The sequence below is a fragment of the Phytophthora cinnamomi genome (assembly GCF_018691715.1).
Source record: "Phytophthora cinnamomi strain GKB4 chromosome Unknown Contig46, whole genome shotgun sequence".
Lineage (NCBI taxonomy): Eukaryota > Oomycota > Peronosporomycetes > Peronosporales > Peronosporaceae > Phytophthora > Phytophthora cinnamomi.
In genome coordinates, this window is record NW_027150979.1 from 507,284 (window position 1) to 534,012 (window position 26,729).

Genomic DNA, 26,729 nt, shown 5'->3' on the forward strand with positions numbered 1-26,729 from the left:
ACTGCTGAAAGACTTGCCTAGCCAAAATGGCTAAATTTATATTTTACGTTGAAGCGGCGTTAGTACAATTCGAATCGTAATGGCACCAAGCGCGGAAGCCACGGCCAGGGCGGCGCGCGCAGCCGCCGCCGGTACTACACCGACCAACCAGGCCGAGATCGATCTGTCCTCACCGCTGTTTAACGCCGCGCGCTATCTTGCTGTTACACACGCGGTGATGTAGTCTGTCTCCATGATACTGGGCTAGATCTCGTCGGCTAATCCTTTCGACTGCCGCCACCAGCACACGAGCTTCCCCGAGCTGCAGACGGCGCTCACGGAGCTGCGCAAGACAACGTCCGACAAGACCGCGCAGCTCAAGGCGCTGGTGAGCGCACACTTCGACCAGTACTTAAGCTGCCATGAGGCCGTCCGCGCCTTGGCTGCGGACGTGAGTGCGCACCAGCAAGAAACCGAGGCGCTGGTGGGGGATATGCAGAACCTGAGTCTGGTGGCAGATGCTTCGCTGGCTGTGATGCTGCAGCGAGCGAGGGAGCAGCGGCGAATCCGCCATACGCTGGTGGTGCTGGCTCGCCTGCGGCCCATTCTCGAGCTGACAAGCAAGATGAAGACCAGTCTGCGCATTCAGGACTACGACACGCTGGCAGTTGACTACGCGCGTTTAAAGCACCAGAGCGGCAAGATCGCGAACCTAGCTGCACCCCTGAAGCGCGTGGTGACAGCCGGGCACGAGATTGCGGCGACTGCCAATGCGGAGCTGCTCAAACGACTCGAGGACATGTCTGCATCTGCAGCTGATCAAGTACGTTGCAAATGGCACGTTACGAATCCCAACTTGACCCAATCTAAATGGCATTCGATTCGTGTGTGTTTGCTTTCCCCCCAGAAGCGCGCTATTGACGTACTTACAGCACTTGGGTTGGTGGAGAAGCCCATTCTAACCTGCCTCACCAAGCAATTCGAGTACTTAGAGCGGAAGCTGGACGAGATCAACATCCAGGAAACTGTTCATATTACCAGCGAGGACATCATGAAGGAATGTGTCGCTATCGCTGCTCGATTTCGGAACGGGTTGTGGGGCTTTATTTGTGAGCTCTTCAAAACCCCTGCGGGCAGTGCGGCGGCGACGAGCAACGCCATCACGTCGGTCGAGGCTGAGCGCGTGCAGCAGCAAGCGTGGAGCATTCTGTCGAAGTGTGCTGGCTTGCTGGAGCAGCATGCTTCACCGCCTTCTGCATTGCGCCTCAAGTTATTAACGGAAGCCTTCCGCCAATTTCGATGTCTTCAGAAATGCCCCAACGCCGCGACGCTAAACACGAATATCGAGCAGCTCAACGAGAGTTTCTGCGATAAATTCCGGGCAGCGATCACTCTGGGGTATCTGGATAAAGTTTGTCAGTCCGCGCAGTCAGACCTGCTCGCTGAATATTTTGAACCGGTTGTGACGGTTCTTCCATCTTTACCGAGTGAAATTGCGCTAGGAACGCCCAGCACATCCGCGCTCACCCCCGTCGTCATGTCAACTGCACCACGAACGAAGGTGCAGCGCATGATAATGGAGGCGCGACAGGCATTCGATGTCATCAGGAATGCATCAACGATATCCTCCGAGTCCAAGATACTTCTGCATCGGCCGCTAGTGTTTACAACTTGTGCCACCGACGTGCTGCAGCGTTGGAAAGGCATCTGGAAAGACGTCGGGCAAGTATTGCTGGACGTATTGGATATCGCGGACCACGGCAACAATAAGAGCTGGGGGAAATCTGTGCCAAGTTCTCCTGAAGGCGACGTTGACTTTCATTTCCGAACGCAGCTTGTCCAGGCCCTGGAAAAGCATTTGCGCGATATGCTGTCTGAATTCCTTGACAAGGTGGTGGCTGCATTTGTTGCGGAGATCAATCCACCTGTTCCAGTCGAAGCTTCAACTCCTACCGTGGTCAGAGCGAACCAAGGTGGTGCGCGTGTTTGCATTTTGCTAGCAATCGTCGCGAATTGCGTCGAGTTGCGGGAGAAATGCCTTCGTATCGTAGACGGCTGGGTGGCGCAACTCAAGTATGGTGACATTGACGAAGATTTCTATAAGAGTATGCTGGAGCACGGTCGTGCAGCTACTTCCGGTACTCGGGCGCTCGCTAATTTGGTGCAGAATGTGGAAACCAAGTGCATGGATATATACTCCTCCACACATGCGGAGCCCTTGCAGCGGATTCTACGAGCAGGAGCTGCAGAAGAACCATTTCAGACCCACAGCACCAGCAGCACCGGTGGTGGTGGTAGCCGACACAGCTCTCGCACAAACCGATCGGGTAGCGTGGGACTCCTGACACCTGCGGCACTACAAGCCGCCGCAGCTAGCCCCGCGAGTTCGGTGTCGATGCCCTCGGATCCTCGTCAATACGTATTCAATGTGCTTCTGCAGCTTATCACACTGCGCAGTGAGGTTGAGATGAGCGTCGGAGAGTATCCTCAGTGTTGGGACTACATTCGCAGCGTCACAGACCCGCTGACGGCAGCATTGGCCGAGTTTCTCCAAAACTCCGTTCGCGGGCTCGATAGCGCTGCCGGTGCCTCCAGCCTCAGCACTTCGACCATTGATGAGTGGAAGCGCAATCATGTACGAGCTATGATGCGGTGATCATCACATTACCCACTTGTACTGACGACGGTATGTTTTGTTTTGCTGTGTTTGACGTAGCTTCTCGTCGAAGCGCGCTTCTTCCAGCTAGCACTGGGCGATCTCATGGCGGAGAGCACCAAATCCCAGATCGAGGCCGTGGAGAAGCAGCTAGCGCAGGCCAAGTCGGCGGAGCAGGCGACGAGCGCGGGCCACGTGACGCTGCTCAACCAGATGAAGCACCAGACCAAGCTCTACCTCCTCGCTCTTCAGCAGTGACCGCTGGCCAGAAAGCGAAAGGCAGCAACAAAGCTAGTCATAGCAATGCATCGCACCAGCGTTAGTCCTCTCAGCGGCGTCGCCTTCGTTAACTAACCTGGTTGCCTCCACATTGCAGTGAAATATTTGTCCCGATTGCTCGCTAGACAGCTCCATCCGGTCTTTTTTCGGCCAATTCACCTTGCTACGTCCGCAACGGACGCACTCCGTCTTCGTCACCTTGCGAGGTCCTCCTTCTCTTGGCGCAGGTGCGGCCGGAGCTTCTCGGCGTGCGCCAACTCGGAGACTGCAGCAAATCAGGCGCGACTTCAACTGGAGGCAATTGGCGATCGGTGATTGGTCGGGTCAGATCGGATTTTCCAGGGATTCTACGGAAAAGCGGGTAATCCCTCCTGCGCCCGTCTTCAGACTATGCACCAGCAGGCGGGGCGACGTCTCTTTCAACCTGAAGAAGCTTTTCCCCCACCATCACTCGACTTTAGACCTGAGGGCGGAACAGCGGACCAAGATGCACGTGCCGAGAACCTTGCTGCTCGCCGCGGCGCTCGCCACGCCCGCCGCCGTGCACGCGCGCGCCATGGACGTGGACGAGTGGCCGTCCACGGAGGTGCGTGGCGCCTCCCGCCGCCGCCAAGCGCCAAGATCTTGTTGTCTGCCATGTATCTAACCTCCTTCCTGTCCTGTCGTCTTCTTCTTCCCCCTCTCCTCGTGCGTAGAGCGACCACACGAAGCTGCAGGTGGTGCTTCCCGAGAAGCTCATGAAGAAGGACGGATACGCGCACAAGGACGCGCTGTTCGGCTACCCGGCGTACTCGATGGGCTCGCTGCAGACGCAGCTGGTGTACACGAACGAGTCTGGCTGCGAAGAGATCAAGAACGGCGACTGGGAGCCGCCCTTCGCCCTCATGCTGGACCGCGGCGAGTGCCACTTCGTGGAGAAGGTGCGCCGCGCCCAGCACGCCGGCGCGCGCGCCGTGCTCATCGCCGACAACAAGTGTCTGTGCACCGACGTGGAGTGCCTGCGCGAGACGGGCGACGACTTCTGCGAGACGGTGCTGCCCTTCATGGCGGACGACGAATCTGGCGGCGACATCTCCATCCCCAGCATGCTGATCCGCAAGAGCGACGGCGACGCGATCAAGCGCGAGATCGCGCAGAGCAAGGGGGTCAGCAACGTGATGGTCAAGTTCGACTGGGGCATCCCCTCTCCCGACGGCCGCGTGGAGTGGACGCTCTGGCAGAGCGCCTGGGACGACCAGTCGCTCTCGACGCTGGCCAACCTGGAGGAGATGGTCACGGCGCTGGGCGACCGCGCCTTCTTCACGCCGCACTTCGTGTCGTACAACGGGACGAAGGTGGGCTGCCACGACGATGGAGATGCGAGCACGTCGGCTTGTGGCAACATGTGCCTGAACAACGGCCGTTACTGTTTGCTGGATCCGTCTCCTTTCCACGACCGCTCGACTGGGGCGTCTGGAGCCGATGTGGTGCTGGAGAACCTGCGCCGTAAGTGCATTTGGAAGCTCGAGAGCAAGACGGACCCCGGTGTCGGCCTGAAATGGTGGAAGTACGTGAAGGCCTCTGGTGAAGCTTGCGGTAAAGACGAGAACATTTTCCGTGAGCGATCTTGCGCCGAGAAGGTTATGAAGAAGCTGAGCATTGACGTCAAGGCGGTGGAAGAGTGCATGCAGCCCTACGGTGTTAATGTGGACGAAGTGAACCCGCTGCTTGAGGAGGAACTGAAGGAGCAAACGGCGCTCCAGCTTCTGCGGCTACCTGCGCTGTATGTGGACGGTGTGCACGCCCGCGGTCGTGTGGACCCGACCAGCATTTTGGGCATGGTGTGCGCTGGCTACGGCGTCCACGACCCGCCTGAGGTGTGCTCGTGCGCTAGCCAGTCGTCTGTGGGTCTGCTGGATTGCGTCAAGGTGGGGAGTCTCGCGAATGCGGCTGCTATCACGTCCGGCGCCGGCTACTCCTTCACGACGCTGGTCGCTGTGCTGCTTGCCTTCGTGGGCATTGTGGCTGCCGGAGGCTTTGTCTACTGGCGCCGTACACAGCGCCACATGCGCGACCAGGTGCGCAGCATTTTGGCTGAATACATGCCGCTCGAAGACCAGTCCATGGACGACGACTACGATATGGAAGACGAGAGGTCTCGGATGCTGCACCCGGCGGAGCGTGCGGCTGCAAAGAGCCCTCGTGGCTACATGCCCTCTCGTGGCTTTCTAGAGGAAGACGAGGAAGAGGGCATGTAGACATTCGATCACCTAGTCGGTTGAAGAAAAGGTGGGGAGAGCATGCTGTGTTTTATATCTTGCAAGAAGCCAACTGCTGAGGAAAAAATCAAAGAAGAAGAAACGGTAGCAGTAGGATGGAATGAGCACGGTTTGTGGTCAAAACATTGATGACTTCAACAGCATGGCCACCAGGCAAACCACTTGCAGTTGCAGCTACGTGCGTGCTATTCTCGTTGCTTGAGCTCGATCGACGATAGTACCGAGTAAATCGCGCAGAAGCAGTTGCATGATGGATCACTCCATCTAGCAGCTCGACCTGCGTGTGAATGCCGTCTGCAAAGCTCCAAGTGTCTGGTCGCCGCAGATACTATAGCCACGCTCTTGATGCGCCGCGCTCGTCTCATGTTGAGCTACTTGTGTCAAAATGTGTTTTATACACATCAAGAGTCTTGATTCAAGACAGCATAAAAAACACCAGATTAGATTTAGAAGTTACAGATCCGAGCGTATCATTTCACTTCTAAGTGTATTCAGTGATATGTCGAGCTCCGCGATGGTCGACCGCCTGCTGACGGCCGTGTACGCCCGCGAGCCGCACGTGAAGGTGGTGGCGGCGGTGACCGGCGGCGGCGTTTCCGTCGCCGAGAGTCTCTTCCGGCCGGGCAGCTCCTCCACCATGCTGCACTTCGCTGTGCCCTACTCGCGCGCGAGTCTGCAGTCGTTCCTGAGCTCAGCGCCCTCGACATCGTCCAAGCTCAAGTTCTGCTCGGCGGAGACGTCGGAGCGCATGGCGCTGGCAGCATGGAAACAGGCGAATGAGATTACGCGTCAGGAGGCCGAAGAGGACGACGCACAAGCCGCGGCGTTGCCCAGCGTATTGAGACGCTTCCGAGCGTCATTGGGCATCGCGTGCACTGCGGGACTGGCGACCAATTACCCCAAGAAGGGCCCGCATGAGTGCTTCTTGTCGGTTTGTCAGGCTCGCGGATCTACGCTATTGCGGCCACAATGCGAAACGTATCATCTTCAATTGGACAAAACGCTAGGGCGCACGAGGACGGAGGAAGACCACATCGTGGGCCGCTGGCTCGTGTATCTCTTGGCCAAGGCTGCTGATGTAGATGCGAAGAGTTGTAGCGCTTTCCATGACGAACTGCTGGCTGCACAAACTGGAAGCGATGCGTTGGTGAAGCTTACGTCAGATGAAGAGGACCCAAGTGCCAGCGACCCGCTGCATGATATCTGCAGCGGCAAGTCGAGCCAATTGGTGAGCGTTGCGTTTTTGCCCGAGAGAGCGAGCGATGATGTTGAAGATGCTATCGCTGCAACTACGACGACTGCCACGCGGGACTTCGATTTCCGTGGATTGATTCTTCCAGGGTCATTCAACCCGTTGCACAAGGGCCACATCGATCTCGCACGCGTTGCTCAGCAGGTGCTCAAGTCACGCACGGGTGTGGAACTTCCGGTGGCGTTTGAGCTTGCCGTGGCCAACGCTGACAAGGGTGCGATTGAGTCGTCCACGATCTCGAAGCGCGTGGCGCAGTTCGCACACGACAACACCTTGGGGCTGGGTGCGTGGCCCGTACTGGTCACAAACGCGACGCTTTTTGGGCAGAAAGCTGAGCTGCTTCCTGGCTGCGCGTTCGTCATTGGTGCGGACACTGCGGTTCGCATCGTGGACAAGAAATACTACGACATGGATGAGCACAAGATGGTGCTGGCGCTGGACCACATCGCCCGCAACAACTGCTCGTTCGTGGTGGCTGGCCGGTTCGACAACAAGGTGGAGAACCGCTTCATCTCCGCCGAGGAAGTGCTGGAGAAGTCGGTGCCGCCCGTGTTCCGCCACCTCTTCGTGCCGCTGCCCGAGTCTGCGTTCCGCAACGACATCTCTTCAACGGAGCTGCGTCGACAGATGGCTACACAGTAATACAATCAATCTTCTAATTGGTCTAAAACGCATTAGATCGGGGTCCATTTTCAGCCAGTAGAAACGATCATATCGCTTCTCCCCCCTTCGTTCGGTCAGATACGGCAAAGATCACAGCGAGCAGCACCCGAGAAGCCCCATGTCGAGACGATACGACGGCCGCACCACCACCTTCTCCCCGGAAGGTGCGCACCGACCCTGCAATCACTCCTATCTCCTAGCATATATATGCAGGAACTAACACAGAGCGCGTGGAATTTGTATTGCCGGGGGTTATCGATGAGCAGGCCGCCTCTTCCAGGTGGAGTACGCCATGGAGGCCATCAACAACGCCGGCTCGGCCGTGGGCATCCTCGCGAAGGACGGCATCGTGATTGCAGGTCAGTGCGATGGATGCGCGCTGCTGTGCGGTGGAATCCCTGGACGTGGCGCTCACCAAGTGCGCGATCTTTATTTTGTTTTTATTCTGTGATTAGCGGAGAAGAAGACGGTGTCGAAGCTGCTGACGCCCAGCAAGACCAGCGAGAAGACCATCAAGCTGGACGACCACCTGATCTGCGCCGTCGCCGGTCTCACCTCGGACGCCAACATTCTGGTGAACTACGCGCGTCTGTCGGCCCAGCGCTACGAGCTGGCGTACCAGGAGAAGGAGCCGTGCGAGCAGCTGGTGCAGACCATTTGCAACTACAAGCAGGCGTACACGCAGTTCGGCGGCCAGCGTCCCTTCGGTGTGTCGTTCCTGTACGCTGGCTGGGACCGCCACCACGGCTTCCAGCTGTACCACAGCGACCCCAGTGGAAACTACGGCGGCTGGAAGGCCACCGCCATCGGCGCTAACAACCGCGCCGCCAAGAGCATGCTCAAGAGCGACTACGAGGAGGGCATGACGGTGGAAGAGGCGCTGGCCTTCTCGGTGAAGGTCATGAACAAGACCATGGATTCGACCTCCCCCAGCGCAGAGAAGCTCGAGTTCACGACGGTGACGCGGAACGCCGAGGGCAAGATCGTGCACCGTCAGCTGACGCAGAAGGAGACGGAAGATCTGCTGCAGCAGGCGGCTGCGGACACGGCCTCCTCGGGCGACATGTAAGCAGCATGGCTTTAAAATCAGTTTACTGGTGATAAGTTGGGCATCGGTGCCGTAGCTTTTGACGTTTTTCACTGAAATCTCTGGCAAGGATGCCTCACCAACTAATGAAAAGACCAAAAACAGGATTCCATTAGTTCCACCTATATCGATATACCGTCTCCTGCTGCACCGGTTGATGCTTTGTTCGCTGCATCAGTTGCTGCACCGGAGGCAGTGTCTGCAACTTTATTTATTCCGTCCTCTGCCTTATTCCCGATGCGTGCAGTGCAGCTGGATAGGTCCGTCCCACAAACCATAAATGTCACGACCAGTGCAAGTACCGCCAAGGCAAGCGTGCCGTAGATCCAGTATTTCACGTTCATCCACCAATACGCGTTTTTGAGCTTCTTGGCTGACTTCTCGTACTTCATGGCGTCTTGCTGCAATTTGGTGGTCCGTGTAACCAGCAGTTCGATCTTCTCGCCTCGCTCCATCAACTATCAGCACAGTATCGATGTAAGTACATGTTTATCGCTCTCAGTTCTTTCACAGCAAAAACGAGTGACCCCAACGGCACACGATTTGCACCTGGTTGACGTTCTCAATCATCAGAGTCTTGACCCTCTCCATCTTCTGCCGCACTTGAGACATGGGCGTCTCCAGCTTGTAGTTGTCGTACTTCTTCATGAGCGAGTCCAGCGTCGAATTGAAGGGCGTCATGGCATACGCCAGAGCAGTCTGCGCCTGCTGTTTGTACTTGGCCAGGAACATCGTCTGCACCTCTGCGAGCATCATGAACGCCACGTTCGCATGCACCCTCTCCTCCGCCATGCACATGTACGTAATGCCGTCGTCGTACAAGAAGAAGAAGTTGAACTCGTTGTACGGGAACACGCTCTTGGATGCCGGGGCCGACGCGCTGGGCTCGTGCTGCGCCAAGTGCTTGAGCACGGCGCGCGTGACCGTGGGGAAGTTGCCGCTCTGGTCCGTGTGCTCGCACAGAACGCTCTGCTGCCGCGCCACCAGCGTGTACACTATGGACATGCTGTTGTACTTGAGCACCGGCACCAGCTTATGGCGCGCCGGGTGGTCGCATGTGCTGCAGGAAGTCGCCTTGATGACCTTTCGGGCCCGATCCAAAGTGTACCCATTTCATATTCGACCAATCCACTGCCGCCATGACAACACTACAGAGTCATTTGGTCATTTGACCACCATGCGAACACCCCGTCTCGACGTGGCGCCGCGGTTGTTCGCCTTCGCAGCACTAGCGATCCTCCTGTGCCTGCCATGCGCATCTGCGCACCAACCTACCAGTAAAACCGCAAAGATGTCTGCAACACCGCAGCAGGCTGCGCAGAGCGTCGCAACCGCGAACGGTGCGACCGACGACGCCGACTGCAGCTCTCTTACCGGCCCATTCTGCGCGCACACGGGCTCCATGGCCTTCTTCGCGTCGTACATGACGCCCATCTCTCATCTGGACCTGCAGCAGGAAGGCAACGAGGTGTCTCGCCGAAGTGCCGCGACCAAGACCGAGGACGGCGTGGCCAAGTGGCAGCGGAAGAGGTGCTTCTTCCAGCACTTCTCCAGCAGTTGGATGGACAACGGCGGCGTCGCCAACGACATCATGAACCAGCAAGTGGCCAGCGTGGACGAGTGCGAGCAACTGTGCTGCGAGCACCCCGCGTGCCAGTCCTTCACGTTCTGGCGCGGGCGCACGTGCTTCCTGCGCGCCAAGAGCACGACCCCGCAGCAGGACGGCGACTCCTTTTCGGGCATCCGCTTGATCTAAATGCTAGGCACCAGTCAAATTTTGCCTCCCGTTTTCCAAATTTCTTAAAGTCCGCGAGTGCGGAATCCCTTATAGAGAGGTTGAAGTTGAAGTGGAAGAGTGATTGTCATTCTTCAATTTGCCGCCATGGCAACAGATCGCAGACCAGGAGCAGCTACTGCCGGGTGGATCGCCTTGTCGCGAGATGAGGTGAGCGCACACAGACACTGATGTGAGCTCTTCGAGCGTCCGTGTTATCGAGATGCGCTTTGGTCTGGGCAGGTTCTGCGGCGAATTGAGGCGCTTGCAGCAGATTTCTTGGAGTGTCTTTCGGTATGGACGACGCTTGTGAGCTCGTATGAAGGTTTTCTGACGATATTGAGCCACAGACCGGGAAAGTGCTGGAGTTAGAGGCTGTAAGTGGTGACGCGGCCATCTTTTACCGTGATGCTGTACTGAGTCGGTGTCAAGTTGAAGCGCGACTCGTCCGCGATGATCTACGACCACGAGAAGCAACGCCAAGTCCACGGCAATGACAAACGTTTGGTGAAACTGGTAACAGCTAGAGCGAGAGCTGGTGGTTTGGACTTTCCTTAAGTTATTCGTTCATTAGAACCGACAGGGAGGAAGGCGATACACCGGGATTTGGCTCATCTTGCAGACAGCACATGCTCTCCTCACAGAAAACAAGACAGCAACTCAGGTCCCCTTTCTTTTCAGGCGAATTGCTCAATTCCATGGATAACATGTCAATTGGTTGGATGCGCTACAGAGAGATGTGTATTATCTGCATCCGTTCTTCAAAGGCCAAAGTGAAGCGGACGAAGCCATCCTGGGTAGATGATTTTGCATATTGCATGCCTTCCGATGGCTATCTCACTGTTTTGGCAGACGCGGGAAGTATATTGGGAGTTCCTAGAGGATGCATGAACATTGTCGGCGCAACCAAAGGCTGCTTCACGGGAGACATTAGCATTTTGGTACGCGGCAGCACCCCCGTGCAGAGATAGGAACTAACTCTGTTGAAGCGAGATGGCAGCTGGAGACATTTTGGGAGTGGAGAAGAGGTCTCTATTACACAAGAGCTTTTGCAACTGAAGCCATGTGATATGTACGAACGTTTTCATAAATATGCACTTCTCTTTCTAACCAACATCACCACGATATTATCGTTGGATTTTCAGACGAAGCAATGCCAAGTTTATCCTCGTGGTCGAAAAGGATGGTGCGTTTAAGCACCATTTCAGGAATTAAAGTTGTTGCGGGTGGTACTCACGTATTTATTTGCAGGGATATTCAATCGTTTACGGTATTTCGTGAGAGCGTTGGCTAGTTCATATGTACCCACTTACCTACTCACCGCCACGCTAGAGAAGATAAGTTTTACGAGGTCGTTCCAAGCATCCTGATCACTGGACGAGGGTTTCCAGATCTGGCCACGCGGTAAGTGTGCTGACGAGTATGCTTTCATTGATTAGGATACGCATGACTAATGGTGCTAAAAACTTTTGTATCCCCAGGGTGTTTGTGAGCCTATTGAGCCATTGCCTTGAAATTCCAGTTCTCGGTCTCTGCGACTGTAACCCATTTGGTCTCTCCATCGTGGTGAGAAGGACCAAAACATTGAAGGAAACATACAAAAACACTCATGCATGCTTTGGCAGCTCACGTACAAGCTGGGATCAGCTCGGATGCCATTAGAGTCGCTTGAATATGGTAAGATAGACCTCTGCCTGAACTCCCGCATTCAACTGATTTTGCCGAGCATTTTTTTTTTCGCTTGCGCTTAGCCGTCGACATCAAATGGGTTGGCGTTCGCCCATCTCAAGTCGTGGGCTTGGGTCTGCCACAATCATCCTTTAAAGCGCTAACTCGGAAGGACATTGCAGTGGCAAAGTCCTTGTTGCAAGCAAACTTCGTGCAGGTACGATCCATCATGAAGGCAACTTGTGTACTCGTCGTCACACGAACGTGGTGATGCAGGCGAACAAGCATTACAGGGGTGAAGTTCAAATGTGGCTGGGAGACTCGCTACCATGGAAAATGGAGCTCGAGGCTCTTCACTTCTTAGGTTTTACGTTTTTGACCTCCTTCCTCCAAGATTGTATTCAGGAAGGCAGTTTTCTATGATGTTTTCGTTAATGAAAACGTTGGAGTTCGCATCTATCGGGGTTTATAGAGGAACGCCAAGACTTAGTGCACTACTCGCAAACTCCACGAACACAACCCGAAGCCAGAAGTACATCATGACGGCCAGTAAAATAGAAATCGGCAACGCGGGAAGTGCTTTCTGGTAGATCCCGAGAAGAAATAGCGTGCCTCCCAAACCCTAGCATAACAACCAATACCGTGAGCACAGTGATCACCTCAGTCAGCTGAGAGGGAGCAGGTTGTACGTACCATGAGGACAGACACCAAACATCCCATCATCGCGGAGAAGTCATATTTGGCAGCACGGGACACTAAAACGCTGTAGAAGACGAAGTCTCCCAAGCCCAGCTTGATCGTTTCATCGACGTCTGTAAGGCACATCACCTGCAGTTAGACAATCAACCAACATTCAAACCGCTCAAACGCCATGTAACCTTACCCCCTTCATCTGTGACATACTTTTGGTACAAGTCATGCCACAATTCAGCCTCTCGTCCGTGATACCGCTCCAAAATCTTGTCCACCCGTGATATAGCTGCCGGATTGTGCTTTGTATAGAACTCGATCAACCGAGCGCGTAGTTGTGCCTGACGGGGTGTAAGAGTAGTTTGAACGGTAGGCTCAGGCGCTTCTGGTACTTCATGTGGTGATCCGAGCCGGAGTGGGATCTCTGTCTCGCACTGATAATATACATTCTCGTGCACAGGAGGAGCGGTATTGCCCGAGTGATCCCGGCGAATTTCCGCTTCATAAAGAAGGCCTGTCAATAAAGCATACCACATACAATCAGAAACCAAAACAACGGCATCGAATGAATTATCGGAACACATACCAGGCAGCGGACGTCCCTCTTGCTGTACGAGGTTGACGAGCCACTTCAACGGTCCACACGGTGTCAACACCGCGCACAAGTCATAAAATGCCAGCACAATGACGAGTGCCCACGTGCTCCACTCTGGGAATTGTCCAAGTTGCCAAGCCATGATAACCGACGTGGCCACCAAGTAAGTCTGTGTCAGCCACATAGGCATGCCTTTCTGGTAGAAGATTGCCAACACGCCAACCACCGAGAAATTGTACATCGCAAAGAGCAGCGTGAACACGTCAACCGGAATCTCCATCTTGGCGATGACGATGACCAGCATGTTGCCGCCCAGCATACCCAGCAGCATCGCCGACGAGAACATCATGTACCCGATCAGCATCTGCGACAATACACCACCCGAGTCAATCATCATACAACGTCTAACATGAAAAAGTATCTTTTTGCAACCCGCACCCTGTTGAAGTTGAACTTGTAGCAGCAGACAATCACGAACGTCGCCACGAGGAAAAACGACACGATGGCCAGGGCGTTCACCAGGGCGTCCTCCGCCTTCGTGCTCGTTGACGCCCCCTTGTCCTTGTCCGGCCCGTACACCAGATAAGCTCTGCAAAGCCACACTCAATCAACATTCCAGGAACCCCCGCATACCTGGAGCATTGCAACGTACTCGGCGAGCGCCTTGGCCGACGCTGGGTCCACCACATTGAGCGACACGAAGCTGCAACAGCGTTAACGTCAGCGATTCACTGTCGAGTGTACAGAGACCGAGGAGCTCAATGTACCTGGCGAGCAGCATGGTCACGGCCACAGGCCACACCACAGCGGAGAACGAGCCGATGGAGTGCAGCAACTCCTCGTGCGTGAAGGCGTCGCGCTCCTCGTCCTCGTTCTGCGACGTGAGGCGCGTCCGGTCCGGCAGCAGACGCTCGCGCACATCGCCATCGCCTAGAGACTCGACGCCTGACATTGGCGCGGCGGAGAAAGTCTGCAAATAGGCTCAGAAAAGATCATCGCGAACTGGTGAACGGAATACATGAAAAATATATTACGTAACGTGGGGTTGAAGTGCGAAACGACGCGCAAAGTGCCAAAAAACCGACCAGCATGGCGCTCCGATGTGAGCTCGTGGCCAGGAAGAACCACCTGGCCTGGAAATGGGCGGCAGCTACCAATTGGATGATCGATGACGGGGTTGAGATCGTAGATATGGCAGTCGGACGGGATTTCGCGGTCTATTTGACGACGTCGGGGCAATTGCTGCACTGCGGGATGATGCCACGAAAGCTTTCGTATGAGAAGCTTCGACTGCGGCGGGGCAAACGACGCAGTCGCGCCCACGCAATTGGGTTGGACTTGAAGCGGCTGTCTGTGCGCGAACGTGAGGTTTACGATGGACACGCTTGTGACTCGACCTGCTGTCCGATTGAGCTTCAAATGACGGAGAAAATTTGCTTGAAGCAGGTTGCTTGTGGAGCTACCCACTGTGTGGTACTTGGAGAGGTTGGTGGCGCTGACGGAGTTCAACTTGGGCTTTTTGCGTGGGGACTTGGTGAATATGGTCAGCTTGGTCTCGGAGAGTGTCAAAATGCTTCAACTATGACACCAATAGTACTGCCCGAGGAGCTTCGGGTGCTGCTGCACAACCCAGATCCAATGCACCCCCTCATATTACGCTGTGGGGTATTTTCGACGTACTTGCTGAGTTATGGTACCTCTACGCTTTGGCATTGGGGGCTACTGCCGTCAGGTAGTAAAGGTTCGCTCTTTGTACGGCAAGGTGTTCCTGTGAGATTTCCCCTGTTTGATGAAGATATTACCTTGATCGATGTAAGCGTGGGTGTTGAGCACGTTGTGTTCTTATCAGAAAATGGCCGTGTATTCGCGTGGGGCTACGGTCACTCAGGACAGCTCGGACTCGGACCTGAAGTTACCTCTAACGTGGATATGGAACACCCCACTCAAGTAGATTTCTTTCGTCATGATTGCTGTATTGTTGCTATATCCTGCGGCTGGAATCACACTATTGTCGTGTCTGAAAGCAACGAAGTCTATGCATGGGGAAACAATACGCTTGGCGCTTGCGGCGCGAAAAGCAAGTTCTGCGAATATTTTCAGCCAGTACTTGTTGCAGTACCGCACTTTACATTTCCCTCTAGCCCGTGTGTGCAAGTTCGGTGTGGAGGGGACTCGTCCGCTTTCCTCATACTGCGTTCTGTAAACGATAGATGTTCTACTATCGAACGAGCCCTTATGTGGGGTGTTGGTGCAGTAAATTTTTGTACACTACTGCCTCTGGAGTTATTCTCTTCTGATGGCGACCAAAGCATGTTTGCAGATCTCTGTATGGGGTGGGGAGTTTTGGCGAGTCTTCGTACTATTAACAGAAGCCCCGGAGAAACTTACCCGGCTTGGGTTGTCAACGAAGTAAGTGCGCATGAAGACTCCCGTCAAGGAATTGGAAAAGGTATGCCATGGTTGCTCGTCGGTGTGGGTACTAAAGTTCGGATTCAAGTACAGCCAATAAGCAAAAGCGCAGTCAATGCACTCATCAACTTCGAAGACAGCAACTCGAAATTGTTTGGACTGACAGCGCAGCACAATAGCATTCAATCAAATTTAAATGAGGGGTGTCGCGGAGATGACGCGCTTGTGATGCTTCCTTCTGTGGTCGGAAAGAATGTTAACAATAGCATGGCGACAGTAGAAGTGAGTTTTGTTCCCCAAGCTAATAGTGGCAGAACTATCGTTTCTCTCGTAAGCTCCATCGGTGGGGTCATTGGAGGTGAATTTGTTGTCGACCTTGCTGAAAACGAGCTTGAATCACAGATTATTGCAACTGCGCAATGTAACTATGGAAACGAAAACAAGCCCATCAAGATTTTAGGAATCCTCGTCGAAGAGACCACGGCTGAAATTCAGCAGGGCGTAGATACAAATTGGTACAAGATTTACTCGAATTGCATTCGTGTCTATACGGATGATTCGATAGTAATGCTGATTGAGTCTGCATCAAACGATATGGATCCTGCTGTTCAAGTGGAGTTCCGCGACAATCACTGGCAGTATGGGCTAACCCACCTTGACATTGCTGGTAACGACTGTGAGTCTCAACATAAAAATCTCGGTGTTGTACAATTACGATTTCCAACACCCGGGCAGTATTTTATTTACGACACACAGCGCCCTGAGGACGAACATGACCATCGCACCCCACTACTGACTGTAAGTTGCTGCATGAACAGTCGAAGCAGGAAACATGTTCTGGCGACAAATCATGGTCTTATCTGGTCGAAGTATCAACTCGCATTGACTGAAGCCCCATCGCCAGCACATTTTTCATTCTTTTTATCTTCAGTGCTGCAGCAAGTAACCCTTAGGGATGCCGTGGTTTGCTCTCCCTGGGTAACTACGTCCGAGGAAGAATGTGGTGAACCCCCATTCGATTTTGATCGTGAGAAAGATGCACAATGTGTACTGTTGCAGAATCCAGATCGGCCTTTTGTACTATGGGATGAACACTTTGATACGTCTTCCACTTTAGATGCATCACTCCAACTTCCTCGTGATCAAGGCTCGCTGAGCCTCAGCTCGATCCTGCCAGCGTGGGCGGGTAAAGAAATATCGTCAAAAGTAGCATTTCGGATCGCAACGTGGCTAGGGAAACCCAACAGTAGCTCCAAGGAGAGCTCCAAGGAGAGCTCTAAGGAGAGCTCCAAGGTAAATGACTTCCAAGACGCTCGCTCAAAGGCAGCTGCCACTGGTTTGTCCGTTAAACAAATTCCGTATGACTTTTTAGGGAGCGTTTCTCTCATTAACCAACGCGCAGTGTGCGATGCACTCGTACCTGTTAATTCCAACATAATGGGTGTACACGACTCGATTGTTTCATGGAGAAGAACCAACGGTGATTTGTTCTACTCAGTACAGTCAAATGATCTGATAGTCCGGCGGTACGGCCATGAGAGTCACGACTTCCCCGAGACTGCACAAAATGGTCGAATTACACGATTGAAATCTCAGCTAAGTGATTTCCTTTGGCAAACTTGTGAAGGCAAGAAAATCGAGGACTTCTTTTATCTTTTCACCACATCCTCAAAACATGATTTGCGCTATTCCAGCAAAATGAGTATGAACAATGTAATTCACTTACGCGAGTTGATCTTCCACTCGACATCGCTTGGCTTCGACGAAGTGATTGCAGTACCGAAACAAGAGTGGTTTGCGATGTTTTACGGAATCCAAGAGCTATCACCGCCCAATAGCGCAGGTATCACATTCAGTGCATTTCGCACGTTTCTCGTGGACCCTTTTCACCAGGTAAAGAAGCACAACTTATTGATACTGATGTTGAAGTAATGGTGATTTAACTGCTCATTATGTTATAGTACTTCTGGAAGCAATATGTTCATCAGATACGAGAGCAAGCAAATGCCTGCCGTGAATTGATTGATCGCGCATTACTGAAAAGCTTCGAGACGGGTGGAGCTCACTATGGTAACAACGGGCTGGACTCCAGTGGAGGTTTCGTTGATGCAAATCTCCTGGTACCATGGCAAAATTTCGTGGAGCGTTTAAAGAGCCTACATAGCATTCTAGGGCTGAAGCCGATGCCTCCATCCGATTGTTGCCGTCTCTTGTATCGTTTTGATACTCAGGGTAATGGAGGAATCTCCATCCAAACTTTCCAAGAAACCGTGCTGTACTCACTAGATAGCATCGACGCAGCTACCAAGGCATACGATTTTACGAAGACGAGAAAGTCTAAACTAGGCCCCACGCAGGGAAAACATCCATTAAAAGTGGCGATAGTTAATGGCCATCGCCGCCCAGACGTAGAATTGTTTACGTCGAATGAAGCAGTGCACAAATTATTTGCAGGCCGTGCGAAGACTCGTCCCAGTATCTCGACCCGCACCAACACTATATCCACGTCTAGCGCTGCTGCACTTCGTGCATCGGCAAACACTCACTTGGCTCGCATCCGTAACCTGCCAATATCACATCTCTTGAGGTGCGTAATGATGCCTACAGATAGCGACAACACGCGCGAATTTCATTGACAGTCGAATTGGTTTTGTGCTTACAGGGAAGGCATTTACTTTCGGCCGCCCCGGAGAGATTTGTATCGCTGTGAAGACAAAGGAGATAGCACTCAGACGGAATCCATGGGAGCTGAGGAGTCTTACTGACCCTGATGGTCTTACAGTCGAGCGGCTGCGCCCTTCTTGTGCCCAAGCAGCCGGAGTCGACTGATACCGCCATCGGGGAACATCTCGAGCTTGACATAGTTGATGCCGCCAGGAATGAGGTTCACATTGCCGTCTGAGACTGAGAAGTAGTGCTGCTTGTGCGCCTCCAGCTTCACCCGGGGCAGCAGCACTTCCCACTTGACGGCTCCATCCTTTAGTAGTGTATCTTCAGCGTCGTCGCCGTAGAATCGAGTACCATAAACCACACAGCTCTCAGGGAAGTTGCCCTTGAAATGGTTCGTGTCTACTTCAACTTGCTGCACTACACCCAGGTGCCCCAGCTTGAGCACGACCCAGTCCTTGCCTGGCACTTCAAGCAGCCCGGTCTTAGGATCAGCCTTGAGAACTGCGGGGCGCGTCGCCTTGCGCGCAGTTTCCCACCCATCGGCCATCGTCTTGCTGCGTCCCGGCGCCATCAAGTTGCGCGGGTGACCGTAGTGAGCATCATTGAAGCCCACAACCTTTCCACCGTGCTCCACGCTCACCAGATCCAGCAGCTGGGAGCTCGGCACTCGAGTCCAGTCCATCACCACTTCCCCGTACGCACACAGGCGTGCGATGCCTCCGTCGGGGAACATGTTGACACGCAGGTGCGTCCACGGGCCTCTCTTTGACGGCGTCACTCGCAGCAGGTTGTGCCGCGTCTCGGCGTAGCCAGGGCCGAGCTTCGTAAGAGGGACGATCTCCGTCCACTGGTGCGATTGGAGCTGCTCCGCCAGTGCTAGTTCCTCAGCAGAGGCGCAGACGCCCATGGCGCGTTGCTCCGTGGCTCTGGCCGTGAGGATCCGCAGCGCGTCACTGCCCTGGGAGAGGTCAGCGGCCTGGATGGACACACGCGGCGCGTTGTTGCCCGTGAAGAAGGCTGTGTCCACGTCCACGACGTCCACAGCGCCGCGCAGACCGAGCGCCAGCACACACCAGTCGTGGCCCGGGATGCGCTTGCGGCGTGACTCCCAGCCGTCCATCCACTTGCCGAAGCTCGTGAACTTGTCGGCGATGAAGACCGGCGGCTCGGGGCGCAGCAGGTCGCTCGCGGGCGCGAACCACTCGTCCGTCGCGAACAGCACGCGCGAGCCGTAGGCAGCGCTGGCCAGGTTGGTCAAGGTCTCCACTTCGGTGGGCGTCGGGGGCGTCATGGGCGGTCGCGTTGGCGCTGTGCGGAGGATTTCGGAATGAGCCCTACGGGGGTACCGCTCGCATTCAGCGTCCGCTGCTGACGACGCACTGGGGGATGGGTCGCGATGACAGCGGCGACGTCAGCGGGGACGCCAGTGCGTCCACTTCAAGCGGACATGCCGCGCCGTCTAGCATTGGATAGCTACACATCCGTCTATCATAGCTACTGCCCCAAAGACGTGACTGGTGACATACTTGCACTGCATGCACGTTGCTGTCCGTGGCAATACACTGCATTCTCATGCGCGTGTTGGCTGATGAGGAAGTCTCCGTGAAGCCTTACCGGTGCTTGCTTGCCGGGAGTAGCAGCGGCTTCGTTGGCGCCGTTCGTCTACTCTCACCTCTACTTCTAGCGAGGACTGCGTGTAGAACGCATGACTAGCAACTGTAGTCCGCTTTCAGCAGACCAAGGATTGGTGGCCCTTACGTAGCAAGTAGCCGCAGCAGCGTCAACCTCCGTCCGTCGACAATAGATCATCCGCATCATCCCCCGACACTCGCCAACAATCTCCGCCCCGACGAAATCGACAATCGATGCGATATACTCCTCGCTTGCAGCGCCGTCGAAACGCGCGGTAAACACAATCGCATCTGCTGACTGGTGGTCGGCCCAAAATGGACTCGACGCAGGCGGCAGCAACCACTCGGCGCTATTTATTAGTGTGCCGTCGCCGGCTGTCCCATGCCGAAAACGAACTGCGTGAGCCAAATCTCTGGACGTCAAACTATGACGTCGACCGGCCTGCTTGGACGCAGCAATACAACAACATTGACAAGTTACCGCTGCCGGTTCGATCACTGGCAACTTGGCGGCCACCCTTCTCTGCCCTCGCGCTCGCTTCAAGTTGCATCGATCCATGGCATAGAGAGGCGGCGGATTGGGCCGTCGCTGACGATCTGAGATTTAGTATGAAAATTTGTATGTGCGTCGAGCGCGGGAAAAAGCCCTTCGTCGTGGAAAAGGCGCCAACACCACCTCGGCAAGAGCGAGCCGCGCGGTTGCCAGCCCGCGGCAGCGCGGCAGCCTAACGTCACGCACGCGACGGTGTCGACCTCAGCTAGGTCGCATCGGCTTCAACTGCCGGCACAGCCGGCCGGCACAGCTGGCGCGACGCTCCCTATAAAAAGCGCGCGCAAAACGGAGACCCTGCGGGACGGCATAACATGCGATACAACAGGTTTACCACCGAAAAACCTCGCCGCGCGGAAAAACCTCGCGAGAAAACCGCGAACGCGAAGCGCGCAGAGAAAGCCAAACCGACACGAGAGCAGGCAGGCAGCAGCCCATGGAGATCACGGACGGCGCCGCCGCCGCCAGGCGGCCGCTCAAGGACACGCCCCGCCACCAGCTCACGCGGGGCCTCATGCGCACGCTGAACGTCATCAACGTGGTGCGTGCGCGGCGCGAGGGATAGTGTCTAGAGCAGCAGCAGGAGAAGTAGGAGGAGGAGATAGGTGCCTAACCCAGCCGTCGACCGGCCTGCTGTTGCCCGTGCAGAACTACTACCGGAGGCACAACCCCAAGCCCATCACCAAGAAGAAGAAGAAGGTGCCCGCCAACTACGTCTTCTCCGAGACGGGCGAGGAGACGTTCAACGGCCGCTACCTGGTGCGCGGCCGGAAGCTCGGCGCGGTACGAACACACAGGACAGCAGATGCGCACGCGGACGCGTGTGCAGACAGCCATACAGACATACTGACGGGGTGATTCTGCTGCTGCTGCTGCTGCTGCTACAGGGCTCCTTTGGACAGGTCGTGGAGGCGCAGGACCTCGTGACCAAGCAGATCGTGGCCATCAAGATCGTGCAGAAGAAACAGCAGTACACGGAGCAGGCCCAGACGGAGATCAATATCCTGCAGCAACTGCATCTGCCGCAGCAACACGACGCCACCAACCACATCGGTAGGTGCCTTCCTTCCTTCCTTCCTTCCTTCCTCCAGGCGGCCCCTCGGGCCTGTCTCCATGGCTGGTTTCAGGATCTATTCTCGGAGGAGAAAACACCCAAGAGTCGCTCCTTCTTCTCTCTTGGCTGATGTGTGTGCGATGGTGGCTAACCGTTGTCTCCTTCTGCTGGCGTTTGTGTTGTCGCAGTGAGACTCACGGATGCGTTCATGCACCAGGGGCACCAGTGCCTCGTGTTCGAGCGGCTGGGACCCAACCTCTTCGACGTCCTGCGCGGAACCAACTTCAACGGCATCAGCCTCAAGCTGCTGCGCAAGTTCACGCGGCAGATCCTCAAAGCGCTGGAGTACATGCGCCACCCTAACGTCAATGTGATCCACTGCGACCTCAAGCCGGAGAACATTCTGCTGGTCTCGCACGGACACAGCTCGCTGAAGCTGATCGACTTTGGCAGCTCGTGCCTTTCGCGCAACCAGGTACGCGCCGACTCGCTGTCTGTCTGTTTTGGAGATCCTTATGCTGACCATTGCCGTTTGTGCCTATAGATCCACCGCTACACGCAGAGTCGCTTCTATCGCGCTCCGGAGGTTCTTCTTGGCATGCGGTACACCGCTGCGATCGACATGTGGAGCCTTGGCTGCATCTTGGTGGAGATGCACACAGGCAAACCGCTGTTTTGTGGCTACGACTCCGCGGACCAGCTGCACCGAATCATCAATGTATTGGGCCTGCCGCCGCGTGAAATGATTGCCCGTGCCAGCCCGAGCTATCGACGCGAATACTTCGATGAAGTCGTGATAAACGAAGGCAACAACAAGTGGATCGACTACCGCCTAAAGGTTCACAAGGTTATGCCACCCAAAGGAGTTGATGTGGTGAGTGGTTATCGATGACGGCTAAATACTATCCTCTCAGTGCGTTGCTGATAACAGGATTCGTGTGCTTTTGTTCAGATTCCCGAGACGTCGAAGACGCTTCCGGAAATTCTTGCCAGCGCGAACAAGTATGGAACGCTGAATCACACTCCGGAACAATATCAAGCATTTCACGATCTCGTTATGCGTATGCTCGACTTCAAGTAAGTTTCTCGCCGGTGTGTTACGTTTCACCTCTCATAATTAAAGCTAATCTGCCTCTTCTTTCCCTGTTAGCCCGGACACGCGAATTACTCCAACTGATGCGATGCAACACCCGTTCCTTATGAGTATGCGCCAAATGAAGCCTGATGAAACGATGGAAGAACCGGTGGCTCAAGGAAAATTCAAATACATGCGGGCTTCGACGATGTACGACGTCCATGGGCGCAACGCTGAGACGCAAATGCCGCCGCTGAACCGTGCCAAACAGCGCCGATTCCTCGACAAGTCGCCGCATGAGCGATGATCGTTCAGTCTGCTGGATGAAAGCGCACTGGACAAAGGTTTGGAGCCTGTCCCGCTATCTCTGGTTGGCGACTAGCCTGACCTACTGCACAGTAGTGATGTGGCTAATTCTGCTACCTGGAGGTGGGGCCGTGAGGTACCCGACTTTGATAGCTCCAGTGATTTGCCACCCCGGCAGTTGCTGGGACCATGGCAGCATGGTCGTCTGGACGAACTGACAGCATTGCCGCGATTTCCGTCAATCGGAGATACCAGGCTTTGTCAGCATGCAGACGAGAAGGTGGGCCAAGAGCTTGATGGAGTCGCTACAAGCGAATCCAATCCATCTCGGTGCTGTCACCACCACGGCAATAGCCGATACTGTCGCGCGAGAATTACGCGAAGTGATGAAGTTACAACTATGTGCTTTTCCGGATGAAGGAGGAGTCGAAGAGTGCGTGCGCAACAAACACCAAGGGATGAATGGACAAATGCGTTTAGGTACAGCTGGAAGTTAATTAGAACAAACGACAATGAATCAGTCGATCGTTTTGAGCCGTTTGTGTATTGCCTTGGCTGTAATAACGTACTGACGGATATGATTCACAAACGATAAAGAAGCGAAGACAGCGGGTGAAGACTAACACACGCGACACAGTTCTTGGTGTAAAAGCTTCTGACAGAAGCCTCAGTCCCCAATGGATAGCGCTAGCAGCAGCGGCTCTCCGGGAGTTCGTGTTATGATCGCGGGCATAATTACTCCAACCTGCACTTGATCTCCTAGTTCACCGCCGAGTTGGACGGGTTAAGTGTCCAGCTGCTTAGTTCTCGCCCTGGCGCTTGAGGTAGTCCAGCAGCACGTTCAGGGCGTGGGTCTCCTCACCGAAGTCCGTGATGACGGCGCACGACGTGGACACGACCTTGCGGGCCTCGCCGAGGGAGTCGATCTTGCACAGGCCGCACCACTCGCCGAGCTGCTTGCCCGAGGGCACCAGGATGAGGTTCACGCCGTGCTCCTCGCACAGGGCGCGCACCAGCTTGCTGTAGCTGGGCTCGTCGCAGTCCTGGGCCAGGCAGCACAGACGGGCGCGACGCGAGTCCAGGGCCTTGGCGGCCTCGTGCAGGCCGCGCTTGAGGCCGTCGTGGATGAGGGCCTTCTTGAGCACCTCCTTGAGGGCGTCCATCTCGCCCAGCTCCTTGGGCACCTCAACCTCTGCCACAACTTCCTCAGCCGACATGATTCTTGTAAACGGTGGAGTCCTCGGAACGAAGCTTTTACGTAATGACCGACCGACGCAAGACACGATGCCCTGCTTGAGCCCCTCGCTGCATTTGACTGGTCCAAACGCGCCGCCCATGACTGGTGTGCTCCACACTACATATGTACGCCACACTGAAATGAAATCTCAGATGAGTGACGTCACCCCGATTCACTGACTGTTAAACACGCCGTTCGGTCATTGACGAAATGAGAGGCTTGGGGCGCTTGGCGCTGGGCCGCGCGCTGCGGCGTCCCGGGGCGATGGCGCGGCACGGCGGGGCAGCCGTGGCCGCTCTGCAGGTGCAGTCGCGCGCGTTCTCCAGGTTTCGGGCTATGGACGCGCTGTATGAGGGCCAAGACTACTCCCGGCAGGTGGAGAAGAAGTTCAGCGAGCTGTCGGGCAAAATGCCGTGGGAGCCCGACGTCAAGTACCTGGAGGGCCTCAAGAGCCGCTGGCAGGGCCCCGAACCCACGCTCAACGAGCTGGTGCGCGATGACGTGCCCACAGCTCGCAACCTGTTCCGAAACGTGCTGCAGCGCCGATACCCGAAGGATATGGGCATGTGGAACAAGTGGGGCGTCATGGTAGGGCGATCTTTTGCTGATGCAATTGGGATATTTTGTGTAACTAAAACGCAATTGTTGCTGCTGATCGTAGGAGTGGAAGGCGGGCAATTACGGGCTGGCGCGGATGATCTTCTCCAAGGCATCGCGGATCTCGTTCGACGCCGAGCTGTGGACGTCGTGGGCGTCCATGGAGATGGAGGCGAAAAACATGCAGGAAGCCAAACGCATCTTCAAGGTCATCCTGGCGACGGATCCGCACAACCCTATGGCGGGGTTGGGGATGGCGCTATGGGAGGTCCACGCGGGACACCCCGATGAAGCTCGCGAGAGGTTCCAGGAACTGCTGGAGGAACACCCGAAGGACGTGCTGATTATGCAGGCGTATGGCGTCTTTGAGGCCAAGTGCCAGCACGTCGGATTAGCGCGTAGTATCTTCCAAAGCGCTGTGTCTCACCCGAGAGCCACTGGCCAGGTTTGGCACGCATGGGCCAAAGCGGAATATGATGCTGGGTTGTACAAGAATGCACTGGCCGTGATCTCTACTGCATTCGAACGCTTTCCGACGCACAAGTGGCTTATTCTTCTCGGTGCAATGGCTCACTTCAAGCTCGGTGATGTGTATGAGGCACGCCGCGCGTATCGGCGACTTATTGATGGTGGACTGTACGTTGAGGCATCGGCATACAACTCGTATGCTAAAATGGAGGAAGAGCTGGGCAACGAGGACGCAGCAGTGGGCTTGTACATAGAGGCTTTGGAACAGTACCCTGACCACGTGCCCAGTATGATGTCTCTCGCTGTCTTGTACAAAAAGCGCAATCGTATGCGCTACGCACGCAAGGTATTTGAGAACGCACTTCAAAATCTACAGCATACCGGTCCGGTGCTGCATGCATTTGGAGATTTTGAGGAGCAGCATGGGGAGCTCGACAACGCGCGAGAGCTGTACGATGAGGCTACGAAGGTGCAGCCAACGGCCATCGAGTCGTGGCGTGCGCTGGCTCGTGTTGAAGCAAGACTAAAAAATTACGAATCGGCGCGGTCAGTGCTTACAATGGCAAGCCAGCACGTGCCAAATGACGCACCTTTGCTGATTGAGCTGGCGAAGATCGAGCAACGTAATCGGCGGTTCCCAGCTGCTCGTGCTGCATTGGAAAAAGCTCTCAAGATTGATCCCTCAGATGCGTCCGTATGGAACTTGCGAGCGTTGTTGGAGTTACCACTGGACCCGAAACGCGCTAAAACGATTGTGGAGAGTGCTCTGTCCGAGGTCCCTGAATACGAGAAGACTAGTTGGAGCATTCTGATGTGTACGTATGGGCGCACATTTGCAGCGCTGGGAGATTTTCAGCAGGCTGTTGCAGCATTTCAGCGATCGTTCAAGCTTCGTCCGAAGAACTGGGAGACGCACCTGATTTATGCCGATAGTGTACTAACGCCGAATGAGGCTTGGGGTGAAGCCGTAAAACATCTTACAGCTGCACGCAAATTGCTGCCGCGAACTGATAGACGCCGCGCTAATGTCGAGCGCAAACTTCGTGCTGCCGAGGGAATGGCTAAGGCGAAGCAGTACAAGCACGCCACAGAAGGCGACGATGATGATGACCATCACGAAGAAGAGGGCTCGTAACAATAGTAAACAGAACGATGAAGCTCCAATAAAGTTGATTGCGCTTATCATTGCAACAGATCGATGTCACCAACGCTACTGCCAGTAAGCAACGTTGGGCTGGAATTGATGTCCGTTGGTTGATATTCTGCGGTAATACAAGCAGTTCTGTGCCCATAAACTTGAAAGCTCTCCATCAACTCACGCTTGCCTGCTGTGCGGTAGATTGCTACTCGTCCGCTCGAGTCACCTGTAGCCCAAAATTCGCCATCAGGAGTGAAGCTGCATTGAATATTGTAGCCGTCAACCTGATGTCCGCCTGAAAATCGAAGAGGTGGACGATGCCCACCGATGGTGGGGCCTTTGAGGCACTTGTACGGAGATTTTGACGAATACAGTGTCGCGTAGCTGCCGCTGCATTGTGCTATGAAGTAGGGCCTATTTGGATGTGCTCGTAAGCACGGATGTGCCAGCATATTGCTGTCAAGGCGATCGTAGAGTAGCGTGGCAGACCGCCAGTCCCAAACTAACAGTGTCTGGTTGCTAGAATCCCGATGCAACACGCCAGCGCTTGATACAAACCGTTGGCCGTCATCACCCAGAAAAAGCAGGTCGTGAACATCACCAAACGATTTAGTATAGGTAGTCGGTTGTTGCTGCGGGGACTTCTCACGAAGGTCATGACCGTAAATACACCCTTGATCAGTTCCGAGTAAC

The 26,729-nt window shown here is 55.0% G+C and overlaps 11 protein-coding genes across 11 annotated transcripts; 7 read left to right on the forward strand and 4 right to left on the reverse strand.

Annotated features, from left to right (window-relative positions):
- Positions 1-79: 79 nt before the first annotated feature.
- On the forward strand, positions 80-2,893 carry IUM83_12734 (Vacuolar-sorting receptor 1; the record flags this gene model as incomplete). Its single annotated transcript, XM_067937378.1, has 4 exons — positions 80-214; positions 284-802; positions 887-2,614; positions 2,696-2,893. 4 exons carry the CDS (start codon positions 80-82, stop codon positions 2,891-2,893), a joined length of 2,580 nt encoding a protein of 859 aa, XP_067790381.1.
- A 508-nt stretch (positions 2,894-3,401) lies between these two features.
- On the forward strand, positions 3,402-5,151 carry IUM83_12735 (putative vacuolar-sorting receptor; the record flags this gene model as incomplete). The annotated part of the gene is made up of 2 exons (XM_067937379.1): positions 3,402-3,500; positions 3,610-5,151. 2 exons carry the CDS (start codon positions 3,402-3,404, stop codon positions 5,149-5,151), a joined length of 1,641 nt encoding a protein of 546 aa, XP_067790515.1.
- A 535-nt stretch (positions 5,152-5,686) lies between these two features.
- Positions 5,687-7,066, forward strand: IUM83_12736 (Rossmann-like alpha/beta/alpha sandwich fold; the record flags this gene model as incomplete). Its single annotated transcript, XM_067937380.1, has 1 exon — positions 5,687-7,066. One exon carries the CDS (start codon positions 5,687-5,689, stop codon positions 7,064-7,066), a length of 1,380 nt encoding a protein of 459 aa, XP_067790499.1.
- A 139-nt stretch (positions 7,067-7,205) lies between these two features.
- On the forward strand, positions 7,206-8,156 carry IUM83_12737 (proteasome subunit; the record flags this gene model as incomplete). The annotated part of the gene is made up of 3 exons (XM_067937381.1): positions 7,206-7,251; positions 7,354-7,446; positions 7,543-8,156. 3 exons carry the CDS (start codon positions 7,206-7,208, stop codon positions 8,154-8,156), a joined length of 753 nt encoding a protein of 250 aa, XP_067790533.1.
- A 140-nt stretch (positions 8,157-8,296) lies between these two features.
- Positions 8,297-9,179, reverse strand: IUM83_12738 (Vesicle-associated membrane protein; the record flags this gene model as incomplete). Its single annotated transcript, XM_067937382.1, has 2 exons — positions 8,297-8,632; positions 8,724-9,179. 2 exons carry the CDS (start codon positions 9,177-9,179, stop codon positions 8,297-8,299), a joined length of 792 nt encoding a protein of 263 aa, XP_067790500.1.
- Positions 9,180-9,465: 286 nt separating this feature from the next.
- IUM83_12739 (uncharacterized protein) lies at positions 9,466-9,930 on the forward strand (the record flags this gene model as incomplete). The annotated part of the gene is made up of 1 exon (XM_067937383.1): positions 9,466-9,930. The coding sequence occupies one exon, from the start codon at positions 9,466-9,468 to the stop codon at positions 9,928-9,930; it is 465 nt and encodes a 154-aa protein (XP_067790382.1).
- Positions 9,931-12,082: 2,152 nt separating this feature from the next.
- On the reverse strand, positions 12,083-13,853 carry IUM83_12740 (presenilin-like protein; the record flags this gene model as incomplete). Its single annotated transcript, XM_067937384.1, has 7 exons — positions 12,083-12,238; positions 12,310-12,428; positions 12,500-12,820; positions 12,893-13,265; positions 13,340-13,490; positions 13,554-13,604; positions 13,669-13,853. The coding sequence occupies 7 exons, from the start codon at positions 13,851-13,853 to the stop codon at positions 12,083-12,085; spliced, it is 1,356 nt and encodes a 451-aa protein (XP_067790393.1).
- A 4,233-nt stretch (positions 13,854-18,086) lies between these two features.
- IUM83_12741 (Allantoicase) lies at positions 18,087-19,271 on the reverse strand (the record flags this gene model as incomplete). The annotated part of the gene is made up of 1 exon (XM_067937385.1): positions 18,087-19,271. The coding sequence occupies one exon, from the start codon at positions 19,269-19,271 to the stop codon at positions 18,087-18,089; it is 1,185 nt and encodes a 394-aa protein (XP_067790460.1).
- Positions 19,272-20,597: 1,326 nt separating this feature from the next.
- IUM83_12742 (CMGC/DYRK/DYRK1 protein kinase) lies at positions 20,598-22,597 on the forward strand (the record flags this gene model as incomplete). The annotated part of the gene is made up of 7 exons (XM_067937386.1): positions 20,598-20,702; positions 20,810-20,944; positions 21,049-21,214; positions 21,404-21,690; positions 21,760-22,089; positions 22,168-22,292; positions 22,366-22,597. 7 exons carry the CDS (start codon positions 20,598-20,600, stop codon positions 22,595-22,597), a joined length of 1,380 nt encoding a protein of 459 aa, XP_067790493.1.
- A 799-nt stretch (positions 22,598-23,396) lies between these two features.
- Positions 23,397-23,813, reverse strand: IUM83_12743 (40S ribosomal protein S12; the record flags this gene model as incomplete). The annotated part of the gene is made up of 1 exon (XM_067937387.1): positions 23,397-23,813. One exon carries the CDS (start codon positions 23,811-23,813, stop codon positions 23,397-23,399), a length of 417 nt encoding a protein of 138 aa, XP_067790459.1.
- A 230-nt stretch (positions 23,814-24,043) lies between these two features.
- On the forward strand, positions 24,044-26,033 carry IUM83_12744 (PsbB mRNA maturation factor Mbb1; the record flags this gene model as incomplete). Its single annotated transcript, XM_067937388.1, has 3 exons — positions 24,044-24,421; positions 24,495-25,865; positions 25,953-26,033. The coding sequence occupies 3 exons, from the start codon at positions 24,044-24,046 to the stop codon at positions 26,031-26,033; spliced, it is 1,830 nt and encodes a 609-aa protein (XP_067790501.1).
- Between the last annotated feature and the right edge of the window lie 696 nt (positions 26,034-26,729).